At 40.4% G+C, this 17,106-nt stretch overlaps 2 protein-coding genes across 4 annotated transcripts in view; one reads left to right on the top strand and one right to left on the bottom strand.

Moving 5' to 3' along the window:
- Window positions 1–130: 130 nt before the first annotated feature.
- On the bottom strand, window positions 131–11,936 carry parp14rs1 (poly(ADP-ribose) polymerase family member 14-related sequence 1). 2 transcript variants are annotated; one of them, XM_035676140.1, is made up of 17 exons: window positions 11,725–11,936; window positions 11,482–11,582; window positions 10,922–10,970; window positions 9,183–9,470; window positions 8,087–8,311; window positions 5,705–7,956; window positions 5,343–5,573; window positions 4,874–5,095; window positions 4,092–4,170; window positions 3,787–3,933; window positions 3,453–3,515; window positions 3,086–3,262; window positions 2,709–2,930; window positions 2,009–2,620; window positions 1,560–1,696; window positions 1,245–1,419; window positions 131–945 (listed from the first exon to the last, which is right to left on the bottom strand). In XM_035676140.1, the coding sequence occupies exons 1-17, from the start codon at window positions 11,897–11,899 to the stop codon at window positions 662–664; spliced, it is 5,439 nt and encodes a 1,812-aa protein (XP_035532033.1). In that variant the 5' UTR covers window positions 11,900–11,936; the 3' UTR covers window positions 131–661. The 2 variants fall into 2 exon arrangements, with proteins under 2 accessions (XP_035532033.1, XP_035532032.1); XM_035676139.1 differs by having other exon boundaries at window positions 9,183–9,473.
- Window positions 11,937–12,061: 125 nt separating this feature from the next.
- parp9 (poly(ADP-ribose) polymerase family member 9) overlaps window positions 12,062–17,106 on the top strand; it is a 6,026-nt gene continuing 981 nt past the window's right edge. The window contains exons 1-7 of one of the 2 annotated variants that reach the window (XM_035676141.1): window positions 12,062–12,202; window positions 13,579–14,482; window positions 14,599–14,811; window positions 15,366–15,581; window positions 15,917–15,977; window positions 16,196–16,671; window positions 16,873–17,032. In XM_035676141.1, coding sequence (XP_035532034.1) covers window positions 13,595–14,482; window positions 14,599–14,811; window positions 15,366–15,581; window positions 15,917–15,977; window positions 16,196–16,671; window positions 16,873–17,032 — 2,014 coding nt within the window. In that variant the 5' untranslated portion in view covers window positions 12,062–12,202; window positions 13,579–13,594. The remainder of the gene's footprint in view (window positions 12,203–13,578; window positions 14,483–14,598; window positions 14,812–15,365; window positions 15,582–15,916; window positions 15,978–16,195; window positions 16,672–16,872; window positions 17,033–17,106) is intronic. The other variant, XM_035676142.1, reaches the window with a different exon arrangement.

Here is a 17,106-nt window from a genome sequence, read left to right on the forward strand (position 1 = left end):
ATTTATTCGGACTGTAAATTAAGATCTGAAAACTTCTCACTTTATTATGTATTCTGCTGTAGAGAGTAATTAAATTAAATTAAAAATAGACAAATAGAAAACAGACAACACATTAGTGTGCTTGAACCAGTTTTTATTTGTGCAGGCTTGTTTATTGGAACAGTGGTTAAGTTTCAATACTACTTTCAAAACCAAAAGTGATTGTTAACCTGATTTACACATGCGTACACATTTTTCTATTACAAGATTTCCTGGAAGAGCAGGTACTTTCCATAAGCTTCCCGGGAGTCAAAAAACTGTCAGTACAATGTTCAGTGCATTTACACAGTGTGCAACATACATACAGGCAAAAACTGTTTCCGCAACCCTCTTTTTTTCCTTGTTTTATTTGTTCTTGCATACATCTTCCACAATATGTCCACAAAGATATTTCAAGGCACTATATTAAGTCTGACTACTGATACTTCCATAACTGACCCTCGTAATCATTATTGGTTGTTTGTAAAACAGGAAATGGCAGTTATTATTGCACTCATTGTAACTTTACAGCAAACATCTTGAAACAAACAAATATAGTAATCAAGTGACAATTAGCAAAGAGCTACTTGTTTTAAGGCAGTTCCAAAAGTAAGGCATTTGTTTTAGTTAGCAATATAGTGTGTCACTTGAATGTAATCAAATATTCAGGATACGCCTGGGTGTCATGGAAGATAACGTACATGCTGGGTCTGGCAACATTGTCCACGACGCTGTCGTACTTCTGAACAGAGACGGCGCCCTTGGCCGGTGGCACGATCATGTTTTGTTGTCCAGCGGTGAAGTCCCCCGTCAGCACTCGACAGAGGTACATGCACTTCTCCCCATTTTGATTCGGCTTGGAGTAGGTGTTACTGGCAGAGTAACTAGCATTGACAGCGAAGTATGTGCCATTGCCATAACAAGCAGCTGAAAATGTAACAACAGCAGAAAGTTATTGACTATCTGTGAGATAATTATCATATTATTGTTTTTTTAAATAACCCAAAGTCATTGAATAGTGTTCTGAACATCTGTTAAAATTAAACTTTTATTACTGATATTACTCTGAACCAAGTGAGGTACAGTATGACCAAAGTGATTTAAAAATATGCTTAACAATTAACATGAGGAATGGGATGTGTCACACTGTAATTGCCTTCAGGTTTTCAATATAGATTGAGGAAGTGTCTGATTAATGTGTGTGTCTCATATTTTCAACCTCTCACCGTTCTTTCCTGCGTAACTCCTGTTGAAGCCATGATTGTTGATGTAGGCCACAGTGTCGTGGCAGGTGCCGTGGAAGAGACGTTTCTCGTTGTTCTGATGACCATTTCTCAGCTCCATGTCATGCTTCCTCAGCTGTAGGCTCTTCCACAGAACAGGGTTCTGGATCCTCTCGATCTACAAGGACGGAAAAGTAAATGTGCATTCTGCTAATTCTGTCGATTATATTAAGTGCTAGTGATTTGTCACCCAATGATGACACACTATTGATGACAAACAGTATTCATTACATACAGTGCATGTTAAATGAAGTCTACCTTTGTAATGGCTTGTTTGCATGTGGCCTGGAACAGAGTCTGGATCTCAGTGTACTCGGTTGTGCCAGCCGTGATGGTGACGGAATGACTCGGGGTGTTGGCTGGCATGACCTCCCAGTGCCCAGGGATGTCTTCACCTAGTGGCATAAACAATTTTGTTTTTATTATTCCTGGCGTCAACAATATATTGGCAATATTCTTTCCAACTTTTCTGCTCACAAAAACCTGATTCGATAATCAGATATCAACATTTAAAACAATATGTACAGTGCTCATAAAGTTGGCCAATAAAAAAAAAAAAACATACTACATCTGAGAATAATTTAACTCCCATCAAATATTTATTCGGGCTTCATAATGAAGTCATAATTATCCCCGGCATTATTGTGTCTTAGTTGTGAAAAATAACACGTTTCCCCTTATCAGAAGACAAAGGTAAGATACATTACCTCTCAGTTTGTCAATGCGCTTTATCTCTAGGATACGGCCCTGGTTATCAGTGGCAGGTCCACCTGGCATGGTAACGGTGTATTCTTGACCCTGGATAGCAACTTTTATACTTGGTAACTTCTTTTCCAGTGCTTGCTCAAGCTCGTAGTTGGTCATTGAATTGAAACTCTGAAACTGAAACCCCTGCTGCTGGTACATCCACTCTACCACTGTGCCCGCCAGTTCTACTCTCTTCTCCAGGTCCTCCTTATCTCTCGCCTTCTTCAGCATCGCATAGATCTCATTGTTGGCTGTGAGCACGTCCTTGCTGAGCCCCTTGATGGTGAGTGAGGCTTGGCCCTTCTTGCTCTCAGTCCTTATGCTCACGCTCATGGTCTTCTGGATGTCAACAATGCGTCGTAGGTCTGCATCAGACAAGCTGAGGATGGCGTTGTCTGCAATGGTGTTGCTGTGATGCTCTTTGGTTATCAGGTCGTTGATCCACTGCTTGGCTGTGTCAACTTTAGTCTTTGACTCGCCACAGATGTGGAAGCAAGCAGGGTCCACTTTCAGAGCCTCAATGACAAAATCCTCTTCTTTCTGTGGCTTGTCAGAACTTCCAACAAACAATGCTGAAGGAAAAAATACAACACTGACATGTAAAAGTGATTATGGATTAAGTAATATGAACAGCAAAATTATTCTGTTCATTCTACTTACATTTGATTTTGGAGCTGACGCTCCCCCAGAAACCTGTTGCTTTATCTTTAGGATCAGTAGCTTCCCGTTGGTGCATGCTGTTGTAGAACTCTTTTAGCATGGGTGGCTGGAAAATAACGATCCGGATTGTCTTCAGGGTACTGGAAGTGTTTTGGTTCAACACATCAATCACTGCGTCCAACATGGCATCTGCCACCTGCTTTGCTTGTACATTGCCTTGACCTAAAATGGTACAGCAGAAAATTATGGACTCTTGTCACAATAAAAGTCTGAAGCTGGTTAGAGCAGCAGCATTATCTGAGTGAAAGTAGACTGTATAAGATATTCAAACTCAGGATTCACAATGATAAACACCACATTCTGTTGATGAATCTCACCTGTGCCAATGGCAGGAAACGAGACAGAAGTGTATGAGTTTGTCACACACATTTGGAGTGCCTCTTTCACAACCTTGTTGATTTTTACTATGTCCGTCTGTCCAGCCAAGTGGAGGATCTTCTTACACTTGAGGTTGCCTGGCTGGGTCATTATCATACCTGGGTGGGGCTGGGCACCTAAAGGTGTAGACAGTGGAATTGAAATGCCTCTGATCTTTGACAACCATTATGTGTGTATATTTAGGTCAACAACCTTGAGTTATGTTTACAGATTTGGCTTAATGATTGATTCTATCTATGTTATTACCAAGCAAGGAAACTGTTATACTGTGTTTGGCGTCAACTCTGGGTGTAAATGTTTCCTTACCAAGCGTTTGGCATTCTGCTTCAACTGCCTGACCGGCTGCATCCATTATAGCCTTCGATACCCCTAGAAGAGAGAAAGATAAAAAATAAATATAATATAAAATATAATACATATAAATATAAATAGCAGGACATGATTACTCTCTTTTTGTGTTACTATTGAGGATAAAAGTGTCAACATGTGTTTGCTTGTAGTGGATAGTACTTTAAAAAGGTAACATAACATAACCTTAACTACCACCACGACTACATGTAAAAATTAACAATAAATAAATAAATAAAGTGCAGAGTACTTACAAATGCATAGGGGTAATAAATACAATAAACAGTTTTACCTGACTTAAGAGAGAAACTTTCATTGGAGGAGTTGACGATGACATCAGTCGTCTCCTTGGTTATGTCTCCTGTGACCACCTGTATAGCCACGCTACCCATTTTAGTCTCGTGCATTCCTGAGCTTGAGACAACTTTAGAGAAGGGACCTTGAAGCAGCAGACAAACATAAAGAATAGTAAAGCTTTTTCTTAGACAATAAAGACAATTCAGTATTGTGAAAATGACAAAAACAGTATAATTTGATAATTACTGAAGTATCTTTGGTTTGGTGTATAAATAAGAATGGTGCAACAATATTGCCTACCTGAACTTTGTGGGGAACTTGTTGGCACCGAAAGACCTGAGGCATTGGGGAACTTTTTCATGAATTCATCACTAAAAGCCTGGAGACAGAATCAGAGAGATTTCTGATACAAAAATCTCAGCAAAGAACAAAAATCTCGGCACTAAGAAACACAAACTTAACTGACAGCCTCTTTGTTAACAGTGCTGTAGTTGTGATTTGTTTAGCTGCACTATAAACAGATACATCAGTTGATCTCTGACAGAGTAGCTGCTGAAATAGCATTTGCTGCCACAGAATTTAGGGACTTGTAGTATTAAACCAGAGTTGCTGTTCCTAGCAGTAACTACTGGTATTACAATATCAACCAGATCTTACAGATTATAACTGTAGATTAATGTTGCTGTTTCCAAATTTCAGTTAACTGTTGGGGCCTTTTGGCGGCTGTGGCTCAGAGGCAGACGGGTCGTCCTCTGAACTTCGGAAGGCTGTTTGGTTCAATCCCAGCCTCCTGTGTCCAATGTCGACAGTATCCTTGGAGCAAGATACTGAACCCCGAATTTCTCCAACGCTGCTGTGCATAAGAGGGGGCCGGTGGTGTGAATGTGTTATGAATGAGTTAGTTTTCTGTCAAGTAGGCAATATTGCCATCCAATGAGTTGAATGTGTAGTGGAAAGGGTGAATGTGCATGTAGTGTAAAAGCGCTTTTGAGTGGTCGGAAGACTAGAAAGGCGCTATACAAGTACAGGTCCATTTACCATTTACCATTTTAAGTACTACAAAGCTTTTTTTCTTTCCTTACCTGGATAGTGTTAGCGTCTCCTGAGTAAAGTATGATCACAACCTTCTTCAGATGCTTAGGTTGTTTCTTACTGCTAAATGCTAAGATTTTATCCAGCATCAATGAGGCTACAAGGTTTTTTGGGAAACCCAGGTTCCCAGTACCGATGGCAGGGAAGGATATGGAGCTCAGACCACTGTCCTCTGCCTTGTCCAAACAATCCTTGAAAATGCCACTCAGGGTCTGGAAGGCAAAGCATGAATGCTGTTAATATCTAGGTGCAAGATATTTAATGTTTACACTGCTTGCGACCTCAAAGAAAGCAGAAAGCAATATTGCTTGTGTTATACATATTAGCAGAATCATGTTTTACATACTATGCAGAGAGAAGAAAAGTGTAGATCTGTGGTATATTCAGTATGATGTGTTTTGACCTATCACCAAATTCAAAAGTCATTAAACAAATAATATGCGTGATGTAACTCTTTACCTTTTCAGCTGCGCCTTGTCCATTGTCCCAATGAGGTGTGACTGCATGGAAGACTAGCTTGCTCTTCAGCTGGCAGCCATCAGTAACAATGACCTCACCGACGTTTCCATTAGCATTTTTGGCAGTTACCAACTGCTGAAGTTTGGGTCCAGCCACACGAAAGATGGCGTTTGAAACGGCCCCTTTGGTCAGCGTAAGATCTTCAAACACAGTGTTCACGGTCACCTCCGTCTAAGAATGAGTGAACAGAATGTTATCAGTACTGTTTTTTAGAAAATAGAACAGTCAAGAATCAGTGGTGTAAAATTCAGGCAGAAAATAGTGATTGCAGTTAGTTAAGGATAATAAAAAATCCAAATTACCGTGGTGTTTTCAATATTTCCTTTAGTAACAGTGATGTCCAAGCCCTCTTTGGTCTGCACTTGACCCAAGCACATTGAGTCACTTTTAGCCCGTTTCACCGGTGGAGACTTGGTGTCTTTGTTAGCAAGAGTTTGTTGAGAATGACTGACACCATGATTCCCAAACTCCTGTCTGACAGCCACATCCATAGCCTGAACAGCACTGTCGTCATTGTTCACGAAATGGATCTTCTTCAGGGTGTTGTCACCATACTTGTCATCACAGTGCTCCTTCACTGCTTTGATGATGGTGATTGCACACAAACTGAGAGGAAAGCCTTGGCTTCTGCTGATGGCAGGCAGAGCGACGGAGATGCAACCATGCGTTTCAGCAAGTTCCAAGCTTCCTTTAACAGCTCTTTTCAACTGTGCCAGAGCCTTCTGGGGATTACCTTGATCAAACTGTGGTCCTACTGCATGGATGACTTTTTGGCAGCAAAGCTGCCCCCCTGCACCAGTAATGACACAGTCCCCAGGCTTGAGCTGTCCTTTCAAGTTAATTAGTTTGTCACATTCAACCTGCAACTGAGGGCCAGCAGCATTCAGAAGCGCCTTTGCAAGACCTCCATTATGTTTCAAGTCCTGATTAGAAGAATTGACAACTGTATGCACTGGGTAGCTGCACATATCTGCCTTGCAAACGGCTATTTCCACTCCATCAGCTGTCTGAAGCAGGTACACAGGTTTTGGTAGTTGACTGTGGGCCAAGTCACCCTGTCCGCCACTAGTGTCATCAACCAGCTGGACCAGGCAGCCAGTATCACTCAAGAGTGAAGAGACATACATAGCTGCTTTTTCTTGGAAGAGCTTCTTCCCTCCAGGCATGGAGACTTTTAACATTTCAAAGACCACAGAAGAGACCATGTTTTTAACCAAGGCCTTGCACTCTCCAACATGTACTCTACAACCAGTAAGACAGATAGCCTCCTTTCTATAAGACACCGCTACTTTGTCTTTAATTTGCTCCAACCGTCGTGTGTCATGCTTTTGAATGTATTCAACTATAGTGTTGGGCTTGACCACAACAGTTTCTTCCACTTCAGCATACTGTGTTAAAAAGTCATCAAGTGCACTGCTAACTCTTCTGACACTATCCTCGTGGCCAGACACTACAACTTGTTCACCAGTGGTATGGATTCGAATTCCTCTGCATGGCTTATTGTTGGCATTCTCCAAATTACTGACAAGGTGCTCCCACTCTTTCCTCTTCAGGACATTACTGTCCTCAACATCAGTGTACTCGGATATCAGCAGCCTTCCCAGATGGTCTTCAGCATCATTCAGATCTCTGTCAGAAGCAGCAAGGAGCTGCACCCTCTGTGCATTGATCTCAAATGTGGCATTTATTCCATTGGATATGAGGAGATCATTTGTAAGCTCCTCCTGTTTTTCATCCTTCAACCAATCAAGCACAAACTTATCTAGTTCTAAATTCTCACGTTTTAATGCAAACATTGCATCATATATAACTTTGCTTGCTGCCATAATCTCTTCCCTTAAGCCAGTTACCATCAAATCCGGACTATCTTTAGTAAATGACATTTTGATTTCTGGGTACACACGTTGCAGCTTGTCCTGAAGACCATCTTGACATAGGATGTGGAAAACCGACGGAGCCACTCTGATCTCTTGGGTTACACTAGATTTCTCCCTCTGCCACCTTTTGAAAATCTTGTTCACAACTTCACGTAGAGTTTGCTCTAGTTTGTTAACATCAGCCACAAGGCCAACCACTGATAAAACACCATTGGCTTTATCAGGCACTACAACCACATCCTCATTCAGTAGCTCCTGTCTGATCTTCTTCTCTGACTCTTCCCATACCTCTGACTTTAGTGGAAGCTTCAGGGATTTGAATTTTGACAGAGCTTGTGCAAAGGCGGTCTTCACAGTGACCCCCCACTCTTTGATGAGGGTTTTGGCATCCTTTTGTTGTAGTAGCGAAGATACAGGGCTCAAGCACACAGTAGATTGGTTGAGGTTCACATTGCAGAAGTTTTTTGCTAAGTGACTGTTAATGGTCTCTCTTGCTGATTGATTGTCCTTTAGGTATTTCCAGACAGCACTGTCAATTGGTTCAGAGATGGCAGCAGGGAGTTTTACTGAAGGCTTGTCTTTACCATAGAGGGCTGTTCCCAACGATTTGTAAAAAGGATAAACCCTGATCTCTTTCTGTTTGATGTGATGCTTCTTCTTTATGACTTTCTGAACAGCTATGGGGAGAGAAATTACGATAAAATATTACATTGTCACATCTTTCTAGAATTAATTGAATCTCTAATGTTCATAATACTACATGTATATTCACACAGTAATATTTAATATGAACTGTAACTGCACTACCTTTGTGGTCTTTGAAGGTGATGATGGCAGACTGTTCCACTTCATTAAGCACAACATTTTCCACGTCCCCACCTGCATTATCAAAATAAAGGCGGATGAGATCCTCACTAAAATTTTCTAGGTCTTCAACCACGACTTGCTCTGTGACTTCAAGAGGCTGGACTGATAGTCCTTTCTTTGTGAAGGTCCGGTTTTGGGGGCATCTTGTCACAAAATTGGTGTTTTCTGTGAAATAGTGACAAAAAGTAGATGTAGTTAGGCAATGACAATTTCATAAACAATAAACACCTCTTAGGACTTTCTTAGAAAAAGAAATATACGATTGGTTTAAAGTTATGTTGGGATCCACACAGCACACTTTGTGAACTTACTAAATGGTACGCTGTGGAGGTTTTGACCAGTAGTAGCACTGTGGAACACGACACAAAATCTTGATGATGTTTTCATGCATTCAACGTGTTTTCTAGGTTATGAGGACTCATACAACGCATTTTGGTGAAAACCACTGATTTACAGCATAACTTTGTTTGCAAGAAAAAGCACATAAGGTACCTCTACTGCTCATCGATGATTTCATATGAAGTACAGCACTTTGTCAGGTTCTATTGTCAGTGCATTGTTGACCAATATGTGTATATTCTGGCATAAAGCCTTCATCTGGCATACATGGGAATTTTAATATAGGCTGCCAGTATTCAGCGTGAGGACACCTCTGTGTTCTCTATGTGTGTGCTGACCATTACTGGTCTGGGAAACTGCAGGAATTAAGTAATTTCTCTATTTCTTACCACTTGCAAGCACTTATTTATTGGTGTAATTCAGCTTAGTTTTTTGCCTCACTGTAATGGTCATGTTAGCTAGTGCCATCAGCTGTCTATCAAGGCGTGGCGTGTCATAAATGTGTTTTCTCATACAAATGTAATTCTGCAAAAAACAGACTTGTTTCTAAATGCTGAAAATCATCAGAAGTATGCTGGAGATTAAACAGGCGCATCCTTTATTGTTTGTAAAATGAAAACCTCTGAATAAGTTGAGCTGTTTGGAACTATTACTGTAATACACACACACACACACACACACACACACACACACCTACCTTTTTCACTCTGGAAAGTCACCACAGCAGAGGAGATTTCAAGAAGTACTTCCAAGTTGAAGCTTTGAAGGGCAGATGGAGAGTCAGGATCCTTTAAGATATTCTCCACAAGCATCTCCAAAAACTCCTGGCTCAACGTTTCAGGAATATTTCCTAAAACAGCCGAAGTGGAGCAGAGCTCTTCGTCATCTGTTGTTTCGTCGTCTCCGCCTTTCGCCTCTGTCTGAACGTCGGCTGCACGTGTGCACTCATCAGTGCTTGACTGTTTGTTGTTGACATCAACATCCACTGCTAATAAGACAAGAAGGTTAGGTGACTGAACACACATTTCTTAACGAAGTGAGATAATATAGCACTTAACAGCCAACTATTAATACAATTTCTATTTGTGGCAAGTTTATTTCCACTTGTAGCATGTGCTTCTTGTCCCACACATTAGATTTATATCGGTTGCCACCCAATAAGATTTCCCCCACCTAAAAAATATTTATTTTTTATTTAACTATATATTATTAATATACCTGTGCCAGCCTGCTCATATAATCTTGCTTTTCAATGTTGATAATACAACATAATCAATACCCGAGTCTCATTATCTAAAAAGATGTGTACTGCCTTGTTCTAAACAAGTGTTTTTATGTCTTTATAGACAAGGAATGTGAACCCTGTCAATACCAACAGGGCGGGGAGTGACAGACATTTTATACAGATCATCACTGTGCCTTATCAGACGCTGCTGGGCTGTGGTCATTTATGTTCATGTTATTAATTAATATGACATTTAACCAACTATCCAAATAGACAGATAAATAAAAACTGAGACAGAGAGAGACAGAGAAAGAGAGAGAGAGAGAAAGATACAAAGAGAGAGAGAGAGGGGAGAGAGCACAAGTGGGGAGATATGTGGAGAGAAGCAAAACTGAAACAAACAACTAGGCCGGTGGGAAGCCAAGTATGAAAGTGTAGCAGAATGTTTGAAATAGTTAAATGTAAGAAATCATCAGAAACAACAAGTCTGGGCTTAAAAACGGTTTACAAACATTTAGGGCTTTAACTAACAATCATTTTTTTATCACTGATTAATTGATTAGTTGTTTGGTCCATAAAAAGTAATGTCAAATGTTGATCAGTGTTTCACAAAGCCCAATGTGATGTACTCAAATTGTATCCACAACCCAAAGATATTCAGTTTACTGTCAAAGAGGACAGGAAACCAGAACATATTCAAATTTGAGAAGCTGAAATCAAATCAAAATGATCCTAAACTCTAGTAATTAGGAACACAGGTGAGGTGAGGAATAGCTTACTGACCACATAAAAGTGTTTGAACAGTCCTTTTATATAATGAGGTTAATTATTTACAGTAAATAAACTTCTTGCTATCCACATGCTTACACAAAATGATTACCTTATTATAAATACACTACGTGGATCCAAACAAATGACATATTGACATTTTAGCTTAAAAATGAAAGCAGACAATTGGTTTTAGCTACTATTAAAGTCCCTTCATCACATACAAATACTGAACTACATGAGCAGATGTACTTTCTCATATGGAAAGGGGAGCCTACCTTATACATTTGGGGACCAGTGTCCTTTAAATACAGAAAAACCTGTGTGTGTTTTTATACAAGTGTGTGTTTTATGACCAAGACACAATCACACACTTATCTAACAAAGATACAGAGCACAGACAAACATGTGAGAGTATGTCACATGTTTTAATCTGTACTTACATTTCTGGTTGAGTTTAGGAGCTGGAGGTGGAGCTGGAGATGGAGCTTCCTGTATAAAATGGAAAAAATATAGATTTGAAATCATCTGTGTTTTTATCACTTTGGCATCTCATGTCACAAGTTGCCCTAAATTCCCTCCCTTTCATGACAATGCTTTGCAAGCGATTTGTACGTTTTGTTTTTGTCTCACGTTATCCAAACACCAGGAACTAAATAACAGAATGTAGCAACGCCTCACAGTTATTATGATCACTCACATGACTGCCAGTCAGATGGAGCATGTACAGGGTTTCTCTTTCACAGCTTATCATGCACTGATAAGAACTACAGTCCCCATTTGAGTCCAGAATCCACAGCAAATAGTTGAATATCACTGATTTTTCATGTGAATTGTTATAGAAAGTGAAAGCTGTCTGTTCCCTCCCCAAATAGGCCCTGTCACACATGTCCAATGCCACTACAGGAATCTCACTCAGGTGGGGGTCTCACATATATTAACCTCTAGTGGGATACACAGCGCCCCACAGTTGCTGACTATTTCTTTTACTAACTGTACCAACCTGTGTTGCTGTGTCTTCTGTTAGTAAGCGAACCGTCATCTTCAGCACGCCTTTATCCAAAGTGATCTGATGCGTCTCCTTCCCCAAAACATTCTTTTGATCTGTAAGAAAAACGACGACAACTCCCAGTCAGTAGTGTAGTAGGGTTGATTAAAAAAAACAAACAAACTAAAGTGAGGTTACGTTTTGTTTTTAACTTCCAAAGTCAAGTGTCCGGTGTAAGTGTTATCCGGCCGAACTTACCCTCCTCTCTGCGGAAGCGAAGCACCGCTGTCCTGCTGCCATTTTCATAATCAACTTCACAGTCGCCCCCGTTAGATTTCTTACTCTGAAAGTACTTCACTAACTTGTTTTTAACTTTCTGTACGTTGTTTTCTTCGAGCTCGACGAGCAGAGCATGCGAGTACGCGCCTGCCATCGCCGCTGACTCGACAGCCTTGTGCCCGCTGCGCCTGCTTTACTTTCACTTTTGATTCCTGGGAAACGAAACGGGGATTGTTTGCGACGACGTTGTTGTTGAGCGCAGCCATGAAGGAGTGCTGACGCAGAATGAGCCACAGCTAAAGCAAAAGACACGGAGATTTGGCTGTCTAAAAAAAAAAGACACGTCCAATTGAACAAGCGCAAAAACTTGGCGAATATCCCGAGAGGCGGTTTGGAGGAGTCCGCACCCGGAGTCTGACTGCACTGCTTTCTGCGTTTCTTTCCTGTGTGGTGGTGGGTGAGTGTATTAAAACGTTACTTCTTTTTTTAAAATGAAGGTGTGCTTTGCTGCATTGAATATAATCGGAATACACGTGAAGCTGCCGCTTAAAAAGTGGCGTAAAAACTTGTGTGCTGTCTCGTGAACGCCGTGCGTCAGGCTGCACGCGCCGAGGTGGCTGATAACTAACATCTACTGAGAGAGAGAGAGAGAGAAAATGGCGGTTTAATTAGTCTATATTTAGATATTCAAACTATTTTGAAAAGTCAACATAAACTTGATGCATGTAACCCCAACTAAATCTGTCTTTTGCGCCTTTTTGGTAACACTAATTTAGATTTTTAGTGTCAAAATTAACGTTAAGTGTAGTTTCTTTATAGTATGTCAGTATTCTGATGTACAGAAGGAGCAAAGCACAGCTGGAACAAAGACAAATAAGACCCCAAAGTCTTATCTTAATATAGTTTTAGTTTCTCTTTGTAAAGTTTCAATGTACGTCTTTACATTTTACCAAAAAAAAGCTTAATAACTTTATTGTATACTAAATGCCCAGTAATATACTAAGCACATTAGTGTAGCCTGTACTTTACAGACTATAAAGTATATTCTGGAAAGCATAGGAACCCATTTGGCTAATGTCCCTGTAAGGCAGGGGATTTATTATGGAGTGGGGACAGTCTTTTACATTTGACACTGTGTTTGTCTCCCTCTACTGTAGTGAAAGGAAAACAGCACCTGCAAAGGTACAAGGTTCATTTATTTACAACCTAGGCAGGCTGTATCTGGTATGCAAATATGTTGTGAATCCCCTGTAGGCTAGTAAAGTTCTCGATACGTTATTTTCCGATGCAAAGTAGGATATTTCATATTTCAAATATATTTATTTGCGTATTAAATGTTAAAAAATATTAAACACATCCATAAAACTGTGATACATTGCACTATGTGTCAATGTGTTCCTGGTAGGCCTCAGTTAGTAGCCTCTGATTCACAGCCAGTCAAATATCAACTACAAGTGATAGGGAAGGAATGATATAATGTCATTGAAAGACCAATAGTATGGTGTTTATATTTAACCAATAATTAATTCCCCTTGTTTTGATTTATTAAATGAAGTCTGTGACTCCAATTTGATTGATAATCCCACTTCAAAATGTGCACCTCTGCTGCTTCCATTGTTGCCATAAGGCACACTCATATTTCTTACACATTCAGCTCAAAGTGTTTATTGAGCATGTTAAGGCATTATCAGTCATTCATTTATGTTGATTTATGTTGATTCACTGTGAAACATCATGTGTATGCATGCTGTTTGAGCTGCGATAACACTTGACTGGCAAATATACAAACACCGGTGTCACTGTATAATTTTGTAATGTAATATTTTTCTGTAGCTCTGTTTAGGGAACCATGGCCAGTCAATTGGATGTTCCTCTTCATGGTTCTTCGGTCAACATTGTGAGACAGTGTGGATCTGCTCTGAGTGACGTCATACAAAGCAAATTTGGATGTGTGGCCATTATCGATGGTGTGGATTTTGAAGGAGACCCGAGCATTGCGCAGCAGAGAAGGCCAACTGTCGTCCCAAAGAAAAAGTGTGAATTTACGCTGCATGCAGGTGTTAAGGTGTCTGTGTGGAAGGCTGATCTCACCAATTTCCCGGTGGAGGCTGTTGTGAATGCTGCTAATGAACGTCTTCAGCATTATGGCGGGCTCGCTTCAGCTCTGTCCCTCGCCGGTGGTCCACAAATCCAACAACAGAGTGATGATCACACCAGAGTGCACGGTAACCTGAAAACAGGAGATGCAATCGTCACTGATGCTGGGTCACTACCATGCTGCAAGATAATTCATGCTGTGGGTCCCCAACTGTTCGCACATCACAGTAAAAATGATGTCTATAATGCTGAACCGCTGTTGGAGAAGGCCATCAGGAGCATTCTTGACAGAGTTAAAGAAAATCGTCTGAATACTGTTGCCATTCCTGCAATAAGCTCCGGACTGTTCCACTACCCCCTGCCGCAATGTGCCGACACCATAGTGAGAACCGTGAAAAGGTACTATGAACGCTCTTCAGGACATCATCCTAAAGAGATCATGCTTGTGAACAATGATGATCCTTCAGTCAATGAAATGGAGAAGGCCTGCGCTCAGATATTAGGCTCCCGTGCTCCCGTGACATACAGTCAGGCAACAGCAGGAGGCGGGAGCAAAGGTAGTGCCAACACCTCAGCACTTACTGCCCAGATCGAAAATGTCCATGTCACACTGAAGACGGGTTGCATTGAGGACCAGTGGGTAAGTAAAAAAGTTTCTTCATTAATAAATTCATTGATCATTTACTTATTTACATACATACATTCTGGTGTTCCGGTTTTATGAAGAACAACATCCTTGTTTTTGTATCCTCTCAGACGGATGTCATTGTAAACACAGTATACAACCGAGATCTGAACCAAGGTCTAATCTCCAAAGCTTTACTGCAGAAAGCTGGTTCTGGAATGCAAAAAGAAATGTATGCAGCTTCTAAGAACGGAAATGTCATCATCACAAAACCCTACAATCTACAATGTAAAGAGGTGTATCACACAAGTTGCACTGACAAGTATCAAATTGCAACACAGCAGGTACAGTATGAGTTTAATTGTTGCATTTAATGGTTGAGTATGTAAGATTTAGGAATTCTACTGGCAGAAAAATATAATATTCATAGGTCCTTCGTAGTTTCTCCTCCATTCTTGGAGGAGGAAGACTGAGGCAAGGGGTACTCAGTTGCACTCTGCCACCTCATTATTAGATGCTACTAAATCATTCACAATTGACCCTTTAAGAGAAGGGATAATATATATTATATTAATATACCCTCCAGATGGCCTTCAAGGTCAACAATCATAGTCAGACACAGGCACTGGTATCTTATATAAACCACACCGTAGTTACACATCTATCATCACCATAAGGGAACAATCAAGAGGCCTTCAGCCAGTCAGAACTCCAAAAACTCCAGGTGCTAAAGTCAATAAAAAAAAGAAACATGTCTCATATCACATATAAAGATTTAAATGATTTAAATAACCAACGACTAATAGAGCCAGGATGTGCAACAGTACATATAAAACTGTTTAGGTTGTATTGTAATATATTTATTGTATTTTTCTGTCCACTTTTTTATTCATTACAGACTCTTTACAATTCAGTATTGGAATGCTTAGCGAAGGCACAAGCAAAAGGCTATAAGTCAATTGCCTTTCCTGCCATCGGCACCGGAGGCCTCGGGTTCAATAAAAAGGACGCTGCCTGGACCATGTCAGCAGCAGTGAAAGAATATGCCAAAAAGCTACCATACAAGATGGACGTTTATTTTGTCATATTTCCTTCTGACGATGAGACGTTTAAGGTTGGTTTGACAAAAATGCTGATCTTAGCATAATATTGCCATGTGGGTTGCTGTATAGGTTTTTTGACAGTAATCATAATAGAATAACAACTTAGACAGCCATACATAGAAAAACAATATGCTAAACAACTTAGAAAGGGACAGAGAAACACAAATGTGAGTCATTAAAAGATTGTAAAATATGTGTACTGATGAGTGAACTTAAAGGTGACTCAAGTTCAGTTGCCAGTGTTTTCTAACTGAATTACTCAAGGAAATTCCATTCATGCTTTGTGAACTGTCTCATAGAAAAGAAATAAAGATATATATATTAATGAATTGCCTTCTCTTGCTAGGCTTTTGAGGAACAAATGAAACAACTCAAGCAAAAGGCATCTCATCCCAGCTCCACACATGGTAACACAATATTTCTTATTCTTATTTCATGTACACAAAGGTGACCTTTTATTGTAAGTACCTATGGGGATGATGGTGATTGAACGCCTCATACTACCTGAACCACTGCAGCGCAGAACACTAGTGGAATCTCCAAGAAACAACTAAATGTAATAAAATGATTAAAAGTAATAGTTATTCTAACTGGCAGCACTGATGGCGGATGCTCTCTCCACCAGAATCTGAGCGCAGAGATGACTTCCATGGCAGCAGAGCTCCCCCTCCACAGATCACCCTGAAGGGCTCCTCTGATGCAGCGACACGCGAGGCTGAACGATGGCTCCAGGGCCTTCTCTTTGGATCCTCCGGCGCTGTCGTCATCTGCAACAACTTCATCCAGCACTTCGGCGAAGAAGAACATCGGCAGCTATCCCGGCTAATGAAAAAGGCTGTTTCCATTGAGGAGCTCTTTGAGATTGGCCGTGCAAGCATAATTGTACACGGGGGTTTAAATGAAGATGTTGTAGTTGCTGGGTTGCAGGTGGAGGCCATGCTTTGCAACATCCAGAGGAAGTTTATCACAGAGGAAGAGTCTGCCATGTTTCAGATCTCGCGTCAGGATGTGTCCTTTGAAAGAAAGATGATTTCTTACTCCAACCCCGAGTACTCAGCCAGAACAATTGACTTCACATCTAAGGGGCTGGACGTAGTGAAGGTACAGGATGTGTAAATACGACATGGTTGATGTTGACAACTATAAAGCTGTTTTAATATGTCTTCACATGGTTTTATGTATTTAATTATGCTAAATTTAAAATATCACATTACTCCCTAAATTAAGTGTTTGTACTAATTTGTTTAAAAGAGTTATCTGCAAGTGTCTTCCTGCTTGACTCGTGAAATATTTTATTTTTAGATGGAAAAAGTGGAGAACGCCACACTGAAGATGCTGTTTGACCTCAAGAAAAACCAGCTAGGCTGCTCCACTTCTCAAAAAATGTTTCAATGCATACCTGCACAGTTCTGTGAGATGGTTGCCCATATTGGATTCCATGCAGAGTACGCACCACCTGATGGTATGATAATACTTCTTCAAATAGCATTTGATACTTTTTACATCTGGTTATTGATGGTTTTGTAGGGTGTTAAA

This window comes from Morone saxatilis, unplaced genomic scaffold, assembly GCF_004916995.1.
Source record: "Morone saxatilis isolate NCDOM2014 unplaced genomic scaffold, NCSU_SB_2.0 Contig5, whole genome shotgun sequence".
NCBI lineage: Eukaryota > Metazoa > Chordata > Actinopteri > Moronidae > Morone > Morone saxatilis.

What these genes read in the sequence shown, in the direction of transcription:
- parp14rs1 (XM_035676139.1), bottom strand. Translation starts at nt 11,899, where the DNA reads ATGGCAGGCGCGTACTCGCATGCTCTGCTCGTCGAGCTCGAAGAAAAC. An exon ending in TCCTAAACTCAACCAGAAAT is followed by an intron (nt 9,474 to 10,921) that starts GTAAGTACAGAT and finishes TTGTCTTATTAG; the next exon opens with CAGTGGATGTTGATGTCAAC. An exon ending in AAGTTTCTCTCTTAAGTCAG is followed by an intron (nt 3,516 to 3,786) that starts GTAAAACTGTTT and finishes TCTCTCTTCTAG; the next exon opens with GGGTATCGAAGGCTATAATG.